The sequence below is a fragment of the Bubalus bubalis genome, chromosome 4 (genome assembly GCF_019923935.1).
Source record: "Bubalus bubalis isolate 160015118507 breed Murrah chromosome 4, NDDB_SH_1, whole genome shotgun sequence".
NCBI lineage: Eukaryota > Metazoa > Chordata > Mammalia > Artiodactyla > Bovidae > Bubalus > Bubalus bubalis.
Window position 1 is genome coordinate 6,103,375 of NC_059160.1, and position 18,897 is coordinate 6,122,271.

An 18,897-nucleotide genomic window follows, 5' to 3' on the forward strand; every position below is an offset into this window, starting at 1 on the left:
CGTATGCATGCAGCTCCTTGTGTGTGAATTTCTTCTTTTTCTCCTAGTGTTTAGGATGGTTGTGTCTTGTGTTGCTTTCCTAGGCCTGCAGTGTCAAAGTGCCACAAACTGGACAGCTCCATGAGGCAGGAGCCTGGAATCTGGGGGGTTGGCAGAGGTGTGCTCTCTTGAAAGATTCCAGGGGAGGGCGTGCTCACAGCATCCAGTTTCTGGGAGCCCCAGGCATCGTGGCAGCATAACTCTGTAATCTCCGCCTCCGTCTTCCCACGGCCATGCTCCCTCTGTATCTGTCTGTCTTCTCAGGGTGTTGTCTGCCCTGTGTGTCTCTGTGTCCAGCTTTCCATCTCGTAAGAGTATCTGTCGTTGGATTAAGGCTGACCTGAATGACCTCATCTTTTTTTGAGAACAGTTATTTATTTGGCTGGAAATTGAGCCCTTGTCAGTCACATGATTTGCAATTGTTTTCTCCCCGCCCGTAGGTTGTCTTTTCATTTTGTTTATGAGTTCCTCTGCTGTACTAAAGTCAATAAGTTGATTAGGTCCCATTTGTTTATGCTTGCTTTTATTTCTATTTCCTTGGGAGACTGACCTAAGAAAACATTGGTACCGTTTATGTCAGGATGTTTTGCCTGTATTCTCTTCTAGGGGTTTTATGGTGTCGTCTCTTGCATTTAAGTCTTTAAGGCGTTTTGAGTTTCTTTTTGTGCACGGTGTGAGAGTGTGTTCTAACTCTGTTGGTTTACACATAACTGGCCAGCTTTCCCAGCACCACTTGCTGAAGAGACTGTCTTTTCACCGCCGTACATTCTTGCCTCCTTTGTCAGAGATTAATTGGCTGTAGGTTGTGGGGTTTATTTCCGGGCTGTCTGCTCTATTCCATTGATCCTTGTGTCTGTTTTTGTGCCAATCATTTGTGTATTCATTTTGTTTTAGGCAAGAACCCGAGGCAAGAGTCAGGGAAACTGAAGAGAAATTGGATGTTCCTGTTGGCTCCATAAATACCTATGGTAGGTCAGGCGTGAGGTGTTTCCCTTGGTGACCGCCTGTCCAGGTGACTAAAGGAAAGTGCAGGGGGCCGGGAGGAAACCGCCCTCCTTGGAGGCTCCACTTACTGCTGTAAAGTGAGGATGGGGCTTCCCTGTAGCTCAGATGGTAAAGAATCTGCCTGCAATGTGGGAGACCTGGGTTCAATCCCTGGGTGGGGAAGATCCCCTGAAGAAGGGAATGGCAACCCACTCCAATATTCTTGCCTGGAGAGTCCCCATGGACAGAGGAGCCTGGTGGGCTACGATCCATGAGGTCACAAAGAGTCGGACACGACAGAACGACTAAGAGTACCGAGCAGTACTCAAGTGAAGGCAGGAACATTTGCCCCATCCGGCTTCCTGGGTTTGGGGTCGTGCCCCTGGAAGCATCTTCTGCCTGTTTTGTGACTGGAGCACAGTGTGGATATAAACAGCTGCCCATGCTACTGCGTTATGTTTCTGCTCTTACTTCTACGTCATCTCCAGGTGGACACCCGTGACGGGGGTGAGGTTGCCCAGGAAGGCTGATGTTTGAAGTGCAGGGCGTGGGGTGTGGTGTGGGCCCTGCCTGGCTGCAGGGTTGGTTTTCACCCAAATCCTGTGTCTGCAGTTGGGCTCTAGGGGGCAGAGTCAGAACAGGATCCCTCAAGGAGGCAGGGCTGTTCAGGGTGAAGTCAGATTACAGGCTGGCCTCCCAGATACTGCAGATTACTGCCCAGACTACCCCAGTAAAGTGAATATTGCAAGAAAGCAAGTCACACAAATGTTTTAGTTTCCCTGGGGTATAATAGTTAACTTTATACCATACTACAGACTGTACTAGGCATTAGCTACTTTTATAAAACTGTGTACATGACATGGCCTTAATTAAAAAATGTTGCTGCTGCTGAGTTACTTCAGTCATGTCTGACTCTTTGCAACCATATAGACTGCAGCCCGCCAGACTCCTCTGTCCATGGGGACTCTAGCATGGGATGTGGAGGTGGGGACTTGGGTATGTGCTGCCTGGGAGAGGAAACGGGAAGGCAGGCTCTGAGAGCGTCCACCAGGTGCGGCTCGGGGCGCTTCTACACAGGGCAGCCCACACCCTCCGCGGGGTGCCCAGCAAGGCGCGGCTGTGGGCAAGCTCAGCCTGTGGAGCTCGAGGCCCAGCTCTGCCACGCACTTGCTATGTGACGCTGGGCAAGTCACCGACCTCTCTGAACTTGTTTCCTCATCTGCGGGACTGGGGGTGAGGACAGTGCTGACCCGCGTGGCAGGTGAGAGTAAGAAGTAAACGAGTGACACCGTCAAGCACTGAGAAGGGCGCCTGGCACATAAGGAATCACGGTCGTCACCCTGTTTACGGGTGAGGAAGCCACGGCTCTTAAGAGCCGGTGTAAGAAAGGACCAAAGGACGCGATGGTGGCTTGAGTGAGGCTCAGGGTGACCCTACTCTAACTTCGCTGCTTCTTCCACAGCCCATCACCCCTTCCCTCTGTGAACATGGCTTCCTCAGGACAACGCCAGCGCCCACAAGGTCAAAGTGAGGGGTAAACGGGAACCGTTCTCTGCAAACGCTAAGTGTCCCGTAACTGCCACGTGAGGCTGCTAACCTGTCAGTCATGGTCCGCGTGAAGGTCAGCAGCCACTGCCTCGGGGTGACGCCAGAAGCTCCGTGAGTCCCCCACCTGCTGGCGGCTCACTCCGCACCCGAGCAAACCCCACCGCCCCGGCCCCCCTCGCGGTGTCGAGGCCGACTTGGGGGGGGGGGGTGTGCTTTTCTACTACAGGCAATTTGCAGGCACTGTTTTGTTTTGTTTTTTATACACACCAAAGGTTTGGGGCAACCCTGCATGGGGCAAGTCTACGAGCACCATTTTTCCAACAGCGTCTGCTCACTTTCTGTCTCTGTGTCACAGTATTCTTACCATATTTCAAACGTCTTCATTATTACCTTTTACTTATTTATTTTGATCGTACCATGAAGCATGTGGCATCTTAGTTCCCTGACCGGGTGTTGAACCTGCGCCCCCTGCACTGGAAGTGCAGAGTCTTAAGCACTGGACTGCCAAGAAGTCCCTCGTTATTATCTGTTTGCTACAGTGATCTGTGATCTTTGGTGTTACTACCACGACTCCCTGAAGGCTCAGGTGATGATTAACATTTTTTAGAAATAAGGTGAAAGTCACTCAGTCGTGTCCGGCTCTTTGGGACCCCATGGACTATACAGTTTATGGAATTCTCCAGGCCAAGAATACTGGAGTGGGTAGCCGTTCCCTTCTCCAGGGGATCTTCCCAACCTAGGGATCGAACCCAGGTGTCCTGCATTCAGGTGGATTCTTTACCAGCTGAGCTACCAGGGAAGCCTTTTAGCAATAAGGTATTTTTAAATTAGGGCTTCCCTGATTTAAAAATGGCTCAGTGGTAAAGAATCTGCCTGCAATGCAGGACACCTGGGTTCAATCCCTGGGTTGGGAAGATCCCCTGGAGAAGGGAACGGCTACCCACTCCAGTATTCTTGGCCTGGAGAATTCCATAAACTGTATAGTCCATGGGGTCCCAAAGAGCCGGACACGACTGAGTGACTTTCACCTTATTTCTAAAAAATGTTAATCATCACCTGAGCCTTCAGGGAGTCGTGGTAGTAACACCAAAGATCACAGATCACTGTAGCAAACAGATAATAACGAGGGACTTCTTGGCAGTCCAGTGCTTAAGACTCTGCACTTCCAGTGCAGGGGGCGCAGGTTCAACACCCGGTCAGGGAACTAAGATGCCACATGCTTCATGGTACGATCAAAATAAATAAGTAAAAGGTAATAATGAAGACGTTTGAAATATGGTAAGAATACTGTGACACAGAGACAGAAAGTGAGCAGACGCTGTTGGAAAAATGGTGCTCGTAGACTTGCCCCATGCAGGGTTGCCCCAAACCTTTGGTGTGTATAAAAAACAAAACAAAACAGTGCCTGCAAATTGCCTGTAGTAGAAAAGCACACCCCCCCCCCAAGTCGGCCTCGACACCGCGAGGGGGGCCGGGGCGGTGGGGTTTGCTCGGGTGCGGACTGAGCCGCCAGCAGGTGGGGGACTCACGGAGCTTCTGGCGTCACCCCGAGGCAGTGGCTGCTGACCTTCACGCGGACCATGACTGACAGGTTAGCAGCCTCACGTGGCAGTTACGGGACACTTAGCGTTTGCAGAGAATGGTTCCCGTTTACCCCTCACTTTGACCTTGTGGGCGCTGGCGTTGTCCTGAGGAAGCCGTGTTCACAGAGGGAAGGGGTGATGGGCTGTGGAAGAAGCAGCGAAGTTAGAGTAGGGTCACCCTGAGCCTCACTCAAGCCACCATCGCGTCCTTTGGTCCTTTCTTACACCGGCTCTTAAGAGCCGTGGCTTCCTCACCCGTAAACAGGGTGACGACCGTGATTCCTTATGTGCCAGGCGCCCTTCTCAGTGCTTGACGGTGTCACTCGTTTACTTCTTACTCTCACCTGCCACGCGGGTCAGCACTGTCCTCACCCCCAGTCCCGCAGATGAGGAAACAAGTTCAGAGAGGTCGGTGACTTGCCCAGCGTCACATAGCAAGTGCGTGGCAGAGCTGGGCCTCGAGCTCCACAGGCTGAGCTTGCCCACAGCCACGCCTTGCTGGGCACCCCGCAGAGGGTGTGGGCTGCCCTGTGTAGAAGCGCCCCGAGCTGCACCTGGTGGATGCTCTTAGAGACTGCCTTCCCATTTCCTCTCCCAGGCAGCACATACCCAAGTCCCCACCTCTACATCCTATGCTTTTTTCTGCCTGGTGACATTGCTCCAAACGTGAAGCCATGACAAGAGAGATGTGTCTCCTTCATAAAAGGCCCTCGACGTTCATAGGGCCCCAGGGCTTCGAGCCTGGGCTGGGAAAGCCCTTCCCCTCCTGTCCCCAGGAGTGTAACGAGGCAGCCTTGGTCTGGGGGGAGCCTGGAACCCTGGGCTGCTTGAGCAGCTCGAAAACCACAAATTCAGAGGAGGAACTAGGTGCAGAAAGGTCCTGTAACTTGCTCAGAGTCCCACGGTGGCACTGCCAGGCCTGGGACCACGGTCGCTCGTTCTCCCTGAAGTGATGGTCTGCCGCATGCCAGGCACACGCCAGACCCTGGGCACGAAGTGGGGACGGAAAAGAGGCGACTCCTGCCCCCCAAGCAGGAACAGAACTGCAGGTGCTGAGGGGCCGGGCAGCTGGTCTGGAGAGTCAGAGAGGCTCTGCGGGAAGTGACACTCACTTCTGCCTGCAGACGAGTGGGCAGTAGCTTAACTGGGCAGAAGGGAGGCTGGAGTGCTGCAGGCAGAGCACGTGCCAAGGTCCTGAGGTAGATGGGAGTCCCGTGTGGCCAGAACAGTGGGTGAGCAAGACGGTGGCACGTGACACACCTGGAAAAGCAGGAGAGGAACAGGGCGCTGCACATTTTAGGGGCAGTGGGAGTCACGTTGGTTGTTAAACAGGAGCAACGTGGTCAGACAGACGCTGAGATCACCCACTGTGAAGGAGTGCACTGGTGTAGGGCAGGGAGGCAGCAGGGAAAATATAGGCAGGACTTGAGGGGCCAGGTGAGGGGTGGTGCACGGATTAGAGCTGGTACTCTCATCTCTGCCCGTCAGAGTCAGCTCCAGGGTCCCCTGCCCAGGATACCCTCCCACCCACTGACCCAGCTCCCACAGCCCAGGCACATCCCCTCGTGGCACCTGTCACAGCTGCTGTTCAACGTGTATAGCCTTTATTTCCTGCTTGAGCAGACTCTCAGGCTCAGCACAGCTGGTATTTGGGACTGGGCGATTTGTTGTGCGGGCGTGAGTAGGCATCCTGTATGTCGGGGGGTGTCAAGCAGCATCTCCGGTCTCTGCTCATAAGGTGCCAGAGCCTCCCCTGAACCCCGGTCGGTCCTGATGAGCGAGATGCCTTCAGATGTGGCAGGGTCCCCCAGGGGCGTGTTGGGGGGACCTCGCCCAGGCTGAGAGCCTCTGTAGGGGAGATGGAGCTCGGGGCGGGGCGGTCTGTTCACGGCACGCAGAGGACTCCTTCAGGCGAGTGGGAGGTGAGGCGTCGATGTTTATGGCTCTCATGAGGCACTGTCTTCCAGGATTATGGCAGGAAAAGTGAAGTGGGTCACTGACATCGAGAAGTCGGTGCTGATAAATAACTTTGAGAAGAGAGGATGGGTCCAAGTGACAGAAAACGAGGACTGGAATTTCTACTGGTGAGTATGGAAGGTGGGCTTCTCTTGCCGTCCGAGCCTGTTCACGAGGGTGATGGCGGCGTGTCCGGGGGGCAGTGTCCTGCGAAGGCCCCCCCCACGCCCTGTGCCGCCCCCGCTGCACGCGCTCTCGTCCCGGGCCCTCTGTGCGCACGTACAGGCAGCCCTGGGGTAGTGCACGTGCTTGAGTGACATGGCTGTCAAGAGGCCCGGGGGCGTCTCAGCCCCGTGAGTGTGGTTGCACGGTGTGCGTCTGGGTGAGAAACAGGAGCCCCCGCCCCAGGGCCGGTGCTGCTCACAGTGGCGCCCTGTTGCCTGGACCTTGGGGTTCCCTCGGGGAAGTTAGCGTCCTGTGGGGTGGCATGGGGGGTGGGGCGGGCTGTGGGGTGGCATGGGGGGTGGGGAGGACTGTGGGGGTGGGAAGGACTGTTGGAGGGTTCCCTGCTCCCTTTCACTCCGTCATTAGGCCAGCAGGGTGCTGGCCGGACTGACTGAGAAACCCCGGAAAGGCCAGTTAGGCTGGAAAGGTAGCATTTCGGCACTCAGTCCCAGGTGGTGCCTGGCCCAGCTGGGAGCCCTGGAGTCTTCCTGGACTCCTCATGCCGCCTCGCCTCCTCCCACTTCCTCTGGGTGAGCTCCCCTGTCCTGCTTGGTCCAGGCCTGGGCTGCTCCCTCCCTCGGGACAGCATCCACACACCTGGGTTACCCACCAGAAGGCTTCCCCAAGCCGCAGCAGCTCCTGGGTGCAGAGCGTGGGAGTGAGGCTTTGGGGGGATGGGGGGTCGGTGGGGGAGCACGTCAGGACCTGCAGGGGCCTTTCCACCCTCACTCTCCCCTGCTGCCACCCAGGACTCACTCCCCCTGCCGCTGCCCTGAGAGATGGTCCTCGGCCTCTCCAGCCCCTTCCCTTCCCCGCTATTCCCCCGCCAGTGCAGCAGGCTGCATATTTTCCCCACTGACCCACTGAGAACGCTGTCTTTCTTTTGCACTTTTGTACACGTTGTGCTTCCTGCCTCTCCTCAGCCCACCCTCCAGAGACAGCGCACCTGGGGGTTAAACGTCCAGACCCTGGAGCCCGAACCGCGCGTGGCTTCAGCCCTGGCGCCTCCACCCCACTGTTCACGGAGGCCTTGACCTGTCTTCCCAGGTTCGGTTGTTTGAGGTTTCAGGGAGCACGGAGTGTGAGGCGGTGCTGGCGCGGGGCGGGAGCCCCACCGGCACCTCCCTCACGCACCAGCGCATGTGCCCTGGAAGTCAGCTCTACCCTGCGGGCCCTCCTGGGCTGCTCTCCTCAGGTGGCAGCAAACGCCAAGTCTGTGATTCCCCGCCTGTCCCCTCTGTCGGTGTCCCTGCGAAGCCTGGAAAATTGAGGACCCGGCCTGGCTTCTCTCAGCCTCCCCAGAGCCTGGCTGGGCCCCGGGCACAGCGGGCAACCCCCAGCCCCCGGCTCCGGCAGTGGACGGAGGGATGACACGAGCTGTGCTCCCGACAACACTGAAGTCACCTGCTCTTTAAACCTGATTTGCCCCTGCAGGAGCGGGGCCGGCAGGCAGGGAGGGCATTTGTGAAGTGGGTCAGCATCTGCATATGGTTCACCTCTCAGAGGTAAAGTGACGTCATTTATCCAGAACCCTGCTTCACGGGAGCTCTGAACGGAAGGCTCAGCACGGCCGCGTTGAGTACTCGCTGTCTCGTGTCCCGCTGCCTGGGGCTGTGGACCCAGCAGGACTCAGTGTGTGCTTTCGGCTTCTCATGCCGGGGTGGGGTGAGGGGGAGTTCAGTGCTGCCGTCTTCACGCCGAGAAGGGTTTTGGATCGCTTTTATTTTTTTTTTAAACTTTTTGTTTTGTATCAGAGCATAACCCATTAACAATGTTGTGACAGTTTCAGGTGAACAGCGAAGGGACTCAGCCGTACACATACGTGTATCCGTCCTCCCCCAAACTCTCCTCCCATCCAGGCTGAGGATGACATAGCACTGAGCAGAGTGGAGCTCTCCTGAGCCAAAGAGTGAGAGGAGGGAAGGGCTGACCAGTTTGATAGGAGCTGGATATTTGGAGATGTTGAGAGCTCATGCTTTAAGCACTGAGCGCCCCGGTCAGGTCTTGGAAATCTGTTAGGGAAAATTACTGAAAACAGCTAAATATTAACCAGTCGGAGAAAGGTAAATACAGTAACCAAGCAGATTAAGGCACAGCCATTAAAATACCGTGATGATCGTAAAGCAGTTTGGGAAACTGAACAACAATAAATGAGAAGAAAAACATATTATGAAATTGTATTTGTATCCTGACAACACCTGTGCAAAAACACTTTACACGTGGGCAGGAAGCAGACGGAGTGTGAAACAGGTAAACAGTGACCGTGCTGGAGGGAGTGTATGGGTTATTCATTGCCAGACAGCGAGTAACAAGCACCAGAAAACCTAGGGGTCTGGGGACTTCCCTGGCGGTCCAGTGGCTAAGACTCTGCACTCCCAGTGCAAGGGGCCCAGGTTCGATCCCTGGTCATGGAACTAGATCCCACATGCCTCAACTAACTATCCCAAACGCCGCAACGAATGTTGGAAGATCACGTGTGTCACAACTAAGACCCAGGGCAGCCAAATAAATAAATATTAAAAAACAAAACTTAGGGGCTCGAAACAACCACTTTTTTGTTAACATGAGTTTGTCGGTTTGGTGGAGCGGTTCTCTTGGTCTGGCCTGCTTCACTGACCCTGCCTGGGCTCACGCAGCGTCCGCTGTCACCTGGCGGGTCATCCGGGACCTGGCTGGTCTAGAATGCCCTTGGCCAGGACAACAAGGGCTCCTCTCCACAAAGCTCTCACATCCCTCCAGCCAGCTAGTCTGGGCTTGTGGGGTGTCGGGGGCCCAAGAGAGAGGTGGCAGCTCTCAAGGCCATTAAGGGCCAGTCTCAGAAATGGCACACCATCACTTCTGCCGTTATTTTTGGCCAAAGAACTGGATTGAAGCAAAGTGAAAGTCGCTCAGTCGTGTCCGATTCTTCTGGAGTGGGTAGCCGTTCCCTTCTCCAGGGAATCTTCCCAACGCAGAGGTCAAACCCAGGTCTCCCACATTGCAAGCAAATTATTTACCAGCTGAGCCACAAGGGAAGCCCAAGAATACTGGAGTGGGTAGCCTATCCCTTCTCCAGTGGATCTTCCCAACCCAGGAATCAAACCAGGGTCTCCTGCATTGCAGGCAGATTCTTTACCAACTGAGCTATCAGGGAAGCCCAAAGAACTACATTGCTGCTGAGTCGCTTCAGTTGTGTCCGACTCTGCGTGACCCCATAGACAGCAGCCCACCAGGCTCCCCCATCCCTGGGATTCTCCAGGCAAGAACAATGGAGTGGGTTGCCATTTCCTTCTCCAGTGCATGAAAGTAAAAAGTGAAAGTGAAGTTGCTCAGTCGTGTCCGACTCAGTGACCCCATGGACTGCAGCCCACCAGGCTCCTCTGTCCATGGGATTTTCCAGGCAAGAGGACTGGAGGGGATCGCCATTGCCTTCTCTGAAGAACTGCATTGGGTTGGCTCAAATTCAAGGGGAAATTTATTTTACCTCCAGAAGGGATTTGCTACAAAGGGACACAGGATATGGAACAAGGAGGGTGGAGCATTGGGACCCTTTAACAGTCAGGCTACACAGCAGGTGAATGTTTCCCTTGCTCCTTGCAGAAGTGCCTGTCGCCAGGCCTCAGGAAGACTTGTACAAGGTGAGCTCAGAATAGCTTGTCTTGTGGGAAAGCAGAGACATGGTCGAGGACTACTAGAGTCACGTTAATAAGACTCAGAAGGCAACTTAGAGAGTTCCTTCTGCCCAAAATAAGGAGAACTAGAGCTGCAGTAAGAATAACTGAAACAGATTGAAATTCATGATGCCTGTTTGAATCTATGAGTTCATAAACATGCCGCCAAAAGAACTGAAACCAAACACCATGCCTGCTGCTCAGTCATATCCAACTCTTTGCAACTCTATGGACTGTAGCCCACCAGGCTCCTATGTCCATGGGATTTTCCAGGCAAGAATACTGGCGTGGGTTGCCATTTCCTTCTCCAGGGGATCTTCCCGACCCAGGGATCAAACCTGTGTCTCTCGCATCTCCTGCAATGGCAGGCAGATTCTTTACCGCCCGCATAATTTGTGACACATTTGAAATGGCCACAGTGGGGAGCTCCCTGGTTGCCTAGTGGTTAGGGCTCGGCATTTTTCACTGCTGTGGCCCAGGTCCAGTCTCTGGCCGGGGAACTGAGATCTCATAAGATGTGCTGTGTAGCCTCACCCCCCTCTACAAATAGCCGTGTTTTTGATACTACCTCCCTCTGGAGGTGGGAGAAGGGTCTTGTCCCCTTCTCCTGACCTTGGGTGGGCTCTGTGACTGCTTTGAGCAGTGGGACACAGTCAGTGTGTTCTTTTTCGGGGCCCAGACCTTAAGAAGCCGGCAGCTTCTACTTCCTGTGTGGGAAGCCCCAGCGGGAGCCGCAAGCTGTCAGATGAGAAGCCTGCCCGTCCCAGGACTGTCGTGTGGGAGAACCCACCCCCACAAGGTGCCAGCTGTGGACAAAGCCTGCTCGGGCCCCCAGACCAGCTGTCTGAATCCCCCTGAGTGACCTCAGTGCCACGTGGGACAGAGCGCTCAGCCGCACCCTGCCCAAATTCTTGACCCCACAGAACCTAGAGATAACATACCATGGTGGTTATCTTAGGTAGCGAACGTTGGGTCGTTTGTTCTGCAGTGATAGGGGCCCAACACAACTCGTCACACGTCCTTGGGTCGGGGCGGGGGAGGGCGGGGAGCCAGCTCACCATTTGAAAACTGATGCAGGAAAAAAGTCACTCAGTCTTCCCTGGAGCAACCCTTCACGGGCTGTCTGAATTGTCCATGAAAGAAAATTTCTCCTCATAGAAACATTCCTGCCAATAAATGAAGGATGAATGAGAAAGGAGAATTTTCACCATTTTGTAACCCCTCACGAAATAAGGATCTATGTCTGTGCAGGACAGAAGCCGCTGACCACAGGGCAAGAGGGCACTTGCGTGTGGCTGATGCAAACCAAGATGTCTGTGCCTGAGTGTGGTGTACACTCCCGGTTCTAGCACGGAGAAACGAATGTAAAATCCCTCACCGCTAATTTCTATGTTGATTATATGTTGAGATGATAAGATGTTGGACTGTTGTTTGTTGTTCAGTCGTTGAGTTGTGTCCGACTCTTTGCAGCCCCGCGGACTGCAGCATGGCAGGCTTCCCTGTTCTTCACGGTCTCCCAGAGTTTGCCCCAGCTCGTGTCCGTTGAGTCGGTGATGCCATCCAACCATCTCATCGTCTATCGCCCCCTTCTCCTCCTCCTGCCCTCAAACTTTCCCAACATCAGGGTCTTTTCCAATGAGTCAGATTAAAATTCTTGCCTCTTTAACTTCTGGTTTAATGTGCTCACTAGAAAGTTCACCATATGACTACGTGGGTCACATTGTATTTCTCTTGGGTGGAGCTGCTGATTAGTCACGGACATCCTGAGGGGAAAGGCTCCAGGCTGGATGTGCCGGCCCGTGGGAGCACGCACTGCCCAGGACACAGCTCCCTGTCCGCCTGGTCGGACCCCCAGTTTATAGGAAGTGCAGGGCCCCGGGGAGCATGGTAAACAAGGAAGCTGTGAGAACCCCTGCAGAACAGGCACCCCAGTGTCTTCAACACATAAATTGCCTAGAAAAAAAAATTTAAGGAAGGTGGGAGAGAAAGTATAGATTTAAAGACATGTGAGAGAGAGCAACTACTGAGAAGGCCTGGCTTCTTATTTGCAAAAGCTGTGAAAAGTATTTATCGGACTACTGGGGTGATTTGAACGCTGAGTAACATTTGACAGTATTCAGGAATTACGGCTGCTTTTTTTTTTCCTTCTCGTTGTGGTAACAGTGTAAAATAGGATATCATATAACATAAAAAGGAGTTCTTGAGGATCCAATGGCTAAGACTCCATGCTCCCAATGCAGGGGGGATCCCTGGTCACTTTTAGGTTCGAAGTATTCATTAACAAAAGAAGCAGTATACACAAACAGTTCCAGTCTTTAATAGAGGATTACTCGGCTTAATTTCAACGTACAGTCATTAAAGGAAGAAAAATAGGGACAGCAGAGGAAAGTAACAGCAGGCGCATTTCCAAATCGGGCCGACCGACAGCAGGCTTGACCGGCACTGGCACGTTCCTTAGTGTCTGGAGTCTCAGCTGGGTAAAGGTCCCGGATGGCCTGCCCACCCCACAGGTGAGGCTTCATGCTGCAGTTTGGGGCGGCTATTATCAGCAGTTTGCGTAAACTTCAGAAATGCAGCTCTGGTTTTACTTTCACTTTCACAATCCTGTGTGTCTCAAACCTTGTGAGATACAGGATTTCCCTGACCCAAGAGGGCTGGCCAGGCCTCCAGGGGCTCAAGAGAAAATCCAGGGTCCTCTCCCTCTCTTATCCAAAGTGCCACTTGACTTGCTGGTAGCAGCTGGGTGTGCTGCAGGCAGGCGTGTAATCCAGGCAGGGTGAGGAGTCAGAGGTCAGAGGCCTGCCCTAGGCTTCTGAAGCCTGAACAAGACTGCTTCCGTTTTGACTTCCCTGACAACCGCGAAGGAAGCCTCTGGGGCTTTGGTTTTAAGGGGTCCCTGTCCTTCCTGACTTGGGGTGCAGATATTGAGTCAATGAATTTCTTGGCTTCATACTCAGAAAGGATCTGTCTCGTGTAATATCGATAATCAATGTTATCATTAGCGGAGAAACATTTATTGAGTGTCTACTCTGTGCCAGAGAGTGCAGCCATTCAGGGCACAGACTCAGAACAGCCTGTTCTCAGAACAGCCCCAGACTGTTCAGGTATAGTCACAGACACACATCCTGCTGCCATAGGCTGGACCCCTCTGGGCTCGGGTGCGGGCTGGGGGCAGGTAAGCTCTGAGGAACATGCTTCCTGGGTGGAGGTTCCTGGGCCTTAATGAGTCCTCCTTCCACCTGGATACACCCTGAGCTTTTGTCCCGCACGTCCCTTCTTCGCTTCTCTTTCAGGATGAGCGTGCAGACCATCCGCAATGTCTTTAGTGTCGAAACTGGCTACCGGCTCTCGGATGATCAAATAGTCAACCATTTCCCGAACCACTATGAGCTGACGCGGAAGGACCTGATGGTGAAAAACATCAAGAGATACAGGAAGGAGCTGGAGAAGGAAGGGAGCCCGCTGGCAGAGAAGGACGAAAGCGGAAAGTACCTCTACCTGGGTTTGTGTCCTTTCTACCGGCTTCACCTTTTAAATAAATAGCCGTGGTGTTTTTTCCCCCATCGGCACGTGGCATGGGGATGGCAGCTGTTGGCTCTGCGGGATGAGTGTTTTTGTACGAGTTGTGAGCACCTCTTTCTTTCCGAGTGTTTACAGGGTATGGAGGAGCAGGGCAGGGGGCAGGGAGGGCTTCAGCTTTGGAATCTTGAGTTTGTGTCAGTGCCTTGGAAATGTGCTCAGGAGGGCAGGGGCCACTCCGTGGGCTGCAGACTGCTGGGAGGGGTAAATCCTGTGTCTGGGAAGGCCCGGAGAGAGCGGTGTGTCCAGGCAGCATCCTGTGAGAAAAGCTGGCCTGGCGGAAAGTTTCAGAATCCCTTTGCACACTTGGGGAAAATAATATGTGACTTCTCTGGGCCTCAGGGTCCTTATCTGATAAATGGGAATAATAACAATGCCGAGCTCAGAGGTTGCCGTGGGGATTAAATGGTACAGATTTACAAAGTAACCGGCACACAGCCAAAAGAGAACTCATTATAGGCAAACCTCGGAGAGACGGTGGGTTCAGTTCAAGAACACCGCAATAAAGCAAGTACCACAGTGGGAATTCGCTGGCGGTCCAGTGGTTAGGACTCCGTGCTTCCACTGCCAGGGACCTGGGTTTAATCCCTGGTCAGGGAACTAAAATCCCACAAGCCGTGCGGTGCCACCAAAAATAAATAAAAAGAACAAAATTATAAAAAATAAATGAAGCGAATATTGCTATAAAGCAAGTCACATGATTTTTTTTGGTTTCGCACTGCATGTGAAAGTTATCTTTACACTAAACTGTAGTCTGTCGAATGTGCCATAGCATTATATCTCAAAAAAACAATGCACATACCTTCATTTAAAGATACTTTATTACTTAGAAATGCTAACCATCATCTGAACCTTCAGTGAGTTGTCTTTTTTTTTTGCAGTAGTATTGGCTTGGCCAGAAAGTTCCCTTGGGTTTTTCCGTAAGTCTCAGCCCGCCCAGTAGCATCAAGATTACTTATCATAGTTCATCAAACATAATAGCAAACATAATAATGAAAAAGTTGGAAATAGTGTGAGAATTACCAAAAGGGAACACAGAAACACAAACTGAGCCAGCTGTTGGAAAAATAGCGCCAACAGACTTGCTACATGCCGGGTTGCCACAAACCTTCATTTTGTTAAAAAACACATTATCTGTGAAGCGCAATAAAGCAAGCCATACCTGTCTCACATGGATTGAACGGCAGAAGTCCTTGCTCCATCAGATGCTGGGCAGGGGGCGCAAGGTAACGGCACAGGCCCTGGAAAGGCAGTGGTGATGTTTTTCTGTCCATGGCCCCTGTTGGGCTGACTCACTCACTGTCCCCTCTCCCGTCCTCAGACTTTGTTCCCGTCACCTACATGCTGCCCGCCGACTACAACCTGTTTGTGGAGGAGTTCCGGAAAAGCCCCTCGAGTACCTGGATTATGAAACCCTGTGGCAAAGCCCAGGGAAAGGGCATCTTCCTGATCAACAAGCTCTCGCAGATCAAAAAGTGGTCCCGGGACAGCAAAACATCTTCGTAAGTGGACGGGCGTCCCGTGCGCTTTGCAGCAGCTGTCTCACGTCATTACGCTTTTGGCCACGGGCTGGCGGGCTGGGGGGGAATGGCTGGGGGGCTTGCTTGCTTTCCCAGGCGTGCAGCAATTGTGCATGTGAACACCTGGCGGCAGGGCAAGGCCCTGTGGCCACAGCAGCATCACCAGGCATAGAATCTCACCTGGAGAGAAGTGTGTAAAGCAGGGTAAGGGCACAGGAGCAGGGAGCCTTGCCAGCTGCTCTTTGTTCTGAAAGTTGGGGGGAGACCCATCCAGTCCTGGTGCTTCTGAGCTGGCAAAGCACGTGCTTAACTCCTGGGTGCCTGGGCTTGCCCCCCTGTCTGACACTCACCGCCTGAATCAGTTTTGTTGTATAGACTCTCGGGCTTTTCATCCGGGTAAACTGGGGACACAGTGGCACCAGCCTCACGGGGGCGAGTTGGAGATGGACCCAAGCACTGGGCAGTGTGTGCAGCCAGGGTGAGAGAAGACCTGGGCAGGGTCAGGTCAGGCCTCCTCCCTGGGTTGGGGGCTCCATGGAGCAGAGGACCCCAGGAGATTTAGGTTGAGCCTCACTCCTTGCCTCTGTGAGGTTCTTCACTGCTGGGGAATGCCTGGACCGTGGGTGCCATCCTTTAGGGGTGGGCGATGTCAGGATTTCCCAGGAATGGCAGGGACGCCGCCTCATGTCCTGCGTTGAAGTCTGACTGCATAGTGCCAGCCCCCGGGGGTTCCTCCATGGATACTGCCCCCACCCCCCAGCCCCTGTTTTCTCCCCACAAACCAGCCTCTCACTTGATGACAGGCAGCAAGCTTGTCACCAGCCAACTAAAGGTCTCTGGTCTTTTAAAATTTATTTTATTGCGGTAAGGCAGATTTATAATGCTGTGTTAATTTCTGCTGTTCAGCAAAGTGACTGAGTTATATATATCCTTTTTCATATTCTTTTCCACGATGGTTTATCACAGGCTATAGACTACAGTCCCCTGTGCTACAGTAGCACCTTGTTTATCCATTCTGTGCATAATATTAATGCCACTGCCGATGCCAAGCTCGCCATCCATCCCCCCCGACCCCCCACCCCTTGGCACCCTCAGGTCTGTTCCCTGTTAAAGCCCTCTGGTGTTTGCATCTAAGTCCAGCCTTCTCTGCCGCACCCAGGTTCGTGACTCAGTCCACCAAGGAAGCCTACGTGATCTCTCTGTACATTAACAACCCCCTACTAATCGGCGGCAGGAAGTTCGACCTGCGCCTGTACGTTCTGGTGTCTACGTACCGCCCGCTGCGCTGCTACATGTAAGAGCTGGGGGGTTGCTTCCCTGCTTAAAACTGTGCTTTGGGAATTCCCTGGCAGTCCCCTGCTTAGGGCTCAGTGCTTCCACTGCAGGGGACCTGGGTTCGATCCCTGGTCAGGGATTAAGATCCTGCAAGCCACGAGGTGTGGCCAAAAAAAAAAAGACCGATTTGACACGACACCTCCTACTCCTCAGGACCCTGGCAAGGGTTGTTAGGTTGGTCATTGGTCAAGTTCCCCAAACTTGCAGTGCCTGGCACATGGTCCATGTTGAGTAAGATGGTGACTTTGACAGTAATGTGAATCCTGAAAATTAGAAGCAACTCTTTGCAACCTTGCAAACATACTCAGAGAAAGAAACCAGACACAGAAGGCCACGTGTTGTACAATTCCGTCTCTGCAACATGCCCAGAATAGGCAGAACTGTAGGAACAGAAAGTAGCTTGGCGTTTGCCCAGCCCTGGGATTGGGAAGTGACTGCGGAGGGTCACAGGGCTTCCTTCTGGAGTGACGCAGTGACACTCCTTTTGGAGTGTAGTGCTGATTGTTGCACAACTCTGAATATCCGCAAAAACGTTGAGTTGTGCACTTTAAGTGGATAAGTCTTATGGCATATAAATTATATCTTAATAAACCCCTTATATACAAAGAACCATAAAAATTTCACAAGGCAACTCTTCTAAAAGGTCAAAACAAAAAGCAACTCTTTTTTTTTTTTTTTTTGCAATTTTTTGGTCTTTATTTATATGTTTATTTATTTTAAACTTTTTATTTTTATGGGAGCATAGCCGATTAATAATGCTGTAATGGTTTCCGGTAAACAGTGAAGGGACTCAGCCATACAGATACATGTATCCATTCTCCCCCAAACACCCCTCCCATCCAGGCTGCCACATAACATTTGAGCAGAGTCCCCTGTGCTATACCGTAGGTCCTTATTGATTATCCATTTTAAATATAGCAACGTGTACATGTCCATCTGAAATCTCCTAACTATCCCTTCCCCCATCCTTCCCCCGACCCCTGACAACCATAAGTTGCTTCTCTTGAGTCTGCGAGTCTCTTTATGTCTTGTAAGTAAGTTCATTTGTATCATTTCTTTTCAGATTCCACATATAAGGGATGTCATACGATATTTCTCCTTCTCTGTCTGACTTAACTTCACTCAGTATGACCATCTCTAGGTACATCCATGTTGGCAGCTCTTTTAAGACAAAAAAGTGTGATATTTTGTTTATGCTTGTCCTCAGAGCATTGAGTTAATCCGAATTCCCGCCTAGGTATAAACTTGGATTTTGCCGCTTCTGTACTGTGAAGTACACCCCGAGCACCAGTGAGCTGGACAACATGTTTGTCCATCTCACCAATGTCGCCATCCAGAAACACGGGGTAAGTGTTTCTTTTCAACTAAGCTTAAGGAAATGGAGTGATTTCGTGGGTTTCTTTGTTTTTTCTCTTTGCAGGACAGGGTGGGTGGGTAGAAGAGTTGGAGTCAAGATGCCCCGGCACTGATGAGAGGGAGCCCCGGGTATCCAGTTTGGTTGCCTAAGCCGAGTGCCAGCCCGTGTCAGGGTGGGGGACTTGGAGAAAGAAAATCCCTTGTCCAAGCCCTGTCTTTCTAGTTCTGTGACCTTGGGGGCAAGTTAACTGAGTGTCAGAGCCCCAGTCTCTCCAGCTGTAAAAGGAGATAATATTATCACCTTATGGCTGTTGGGAGGATTATAGGAGAGGATTCATGCATGGTCATTCACCCACTGAGCACCTCCCTGGGTTGGCCCCATGCTAAGGGCTACAGTGATGGGCAGTATTCCCAGGCAGCTCAGGGGTAAAGATTCCACCTGCCAATGCAGAAGATGCAAAACAGGTGGGTTTGATCCCTGGGCCCAGAAGATCCCCTGGAGAAGGAAATGGCAACCCACTCCAGTATTCTTGCCTGGGAAATCCCATGAACAGTGGAGCGTGGTGGGCTCCAGTGCACGGGGTTACAGGAGTCAGACACAATTTAGTGACTAAACCGCCACCACCACCACCACCACCACCACCTTAACAAAAACCTAAACCTATAGTTTGCCCACAGAGCTCCGGGTCTTACACAACCACCAGCTGGCCTTGTCTCTATACGTTTCCCTGCTGGCTCAAGCGGTAAAGAATTCGCCTGCAAGGCAGGAGATGTGGATCAAATCCTGTGGGTCGGGAAGATTCCCTGGAGGAGGAAATGGCAACCCACTCCAGTATTCTTGCCTGGAGAATCCCATGGACAGAAGAGCCCTGTAGGCTACAGTCCACGGGGTCAAAAAGAGTTGGACGCGACTGAGCACACACTCACACAAGGGATAAAATTCCCTTGATCTCTGCTCTCATGGAGCCCAGAGCCTGCAGGGGAGATAGTTGTCCAGTAATCGTGTGGAGGAATGTGTCACAGACAGTTTGCGTGCTCTGAAGGTAGAGACTCAGAGCTGGAGGAGCTTGGAATGAAGGATCCCGGAGGCCAGCTGGCCAGAGGCTGCTGTGCAGAAGCAGG

At 52.6% G+C, this 18,897-nt stretch overlaps 1 protein-coding gene across 3 annotated transcripts in view; it reads left to right on the forward strand.

The window, feature by feature from the left end:
• Positions 1 to 18,897, forward strand: part of TTLL1 (tubulin tyrosine ligase like 1) — a 36,785-nt gene that overhangs the window by 4,124 nt on the left and 13,764 nt on the right. For 2 of the 3 annotated variants that reach the window (XM_044940804.2, XM_006058719.4), the window contains exons 2-7: positions 934 to 1,007; positions 6,122 to 6,238; positions 13,279 to 13,487; positions 14,886 to 15,066; positions 16,244 to 16,378; positions 17,657 to 17,765. In XM_044940804.2, coding sequence (XP_044796739.2) covers positions 6,126 to 6,238; positions 13,279 to 13,487; positions 14,886 to 15,066; positions 16,244 to 16,378; positions 17,657 to 17,765 — 747 coding nt within the window. In that variant the 5' untranslated portion in view covers positions 934 to 1,007; positions 6,122 to 6,125. The remainder of the gene's footprint in view (positions 1 to 933; positions 1,008 to 6,121; positions 6,239 to 13,278; positions 13,488 to 14,885; positions 15,067 to 16,243; positions 16,379 to 17,656; positions 17,766 to 18,897) is intronic. The other variant, XM_044940805.2, reaches the window with a different exon arrangement.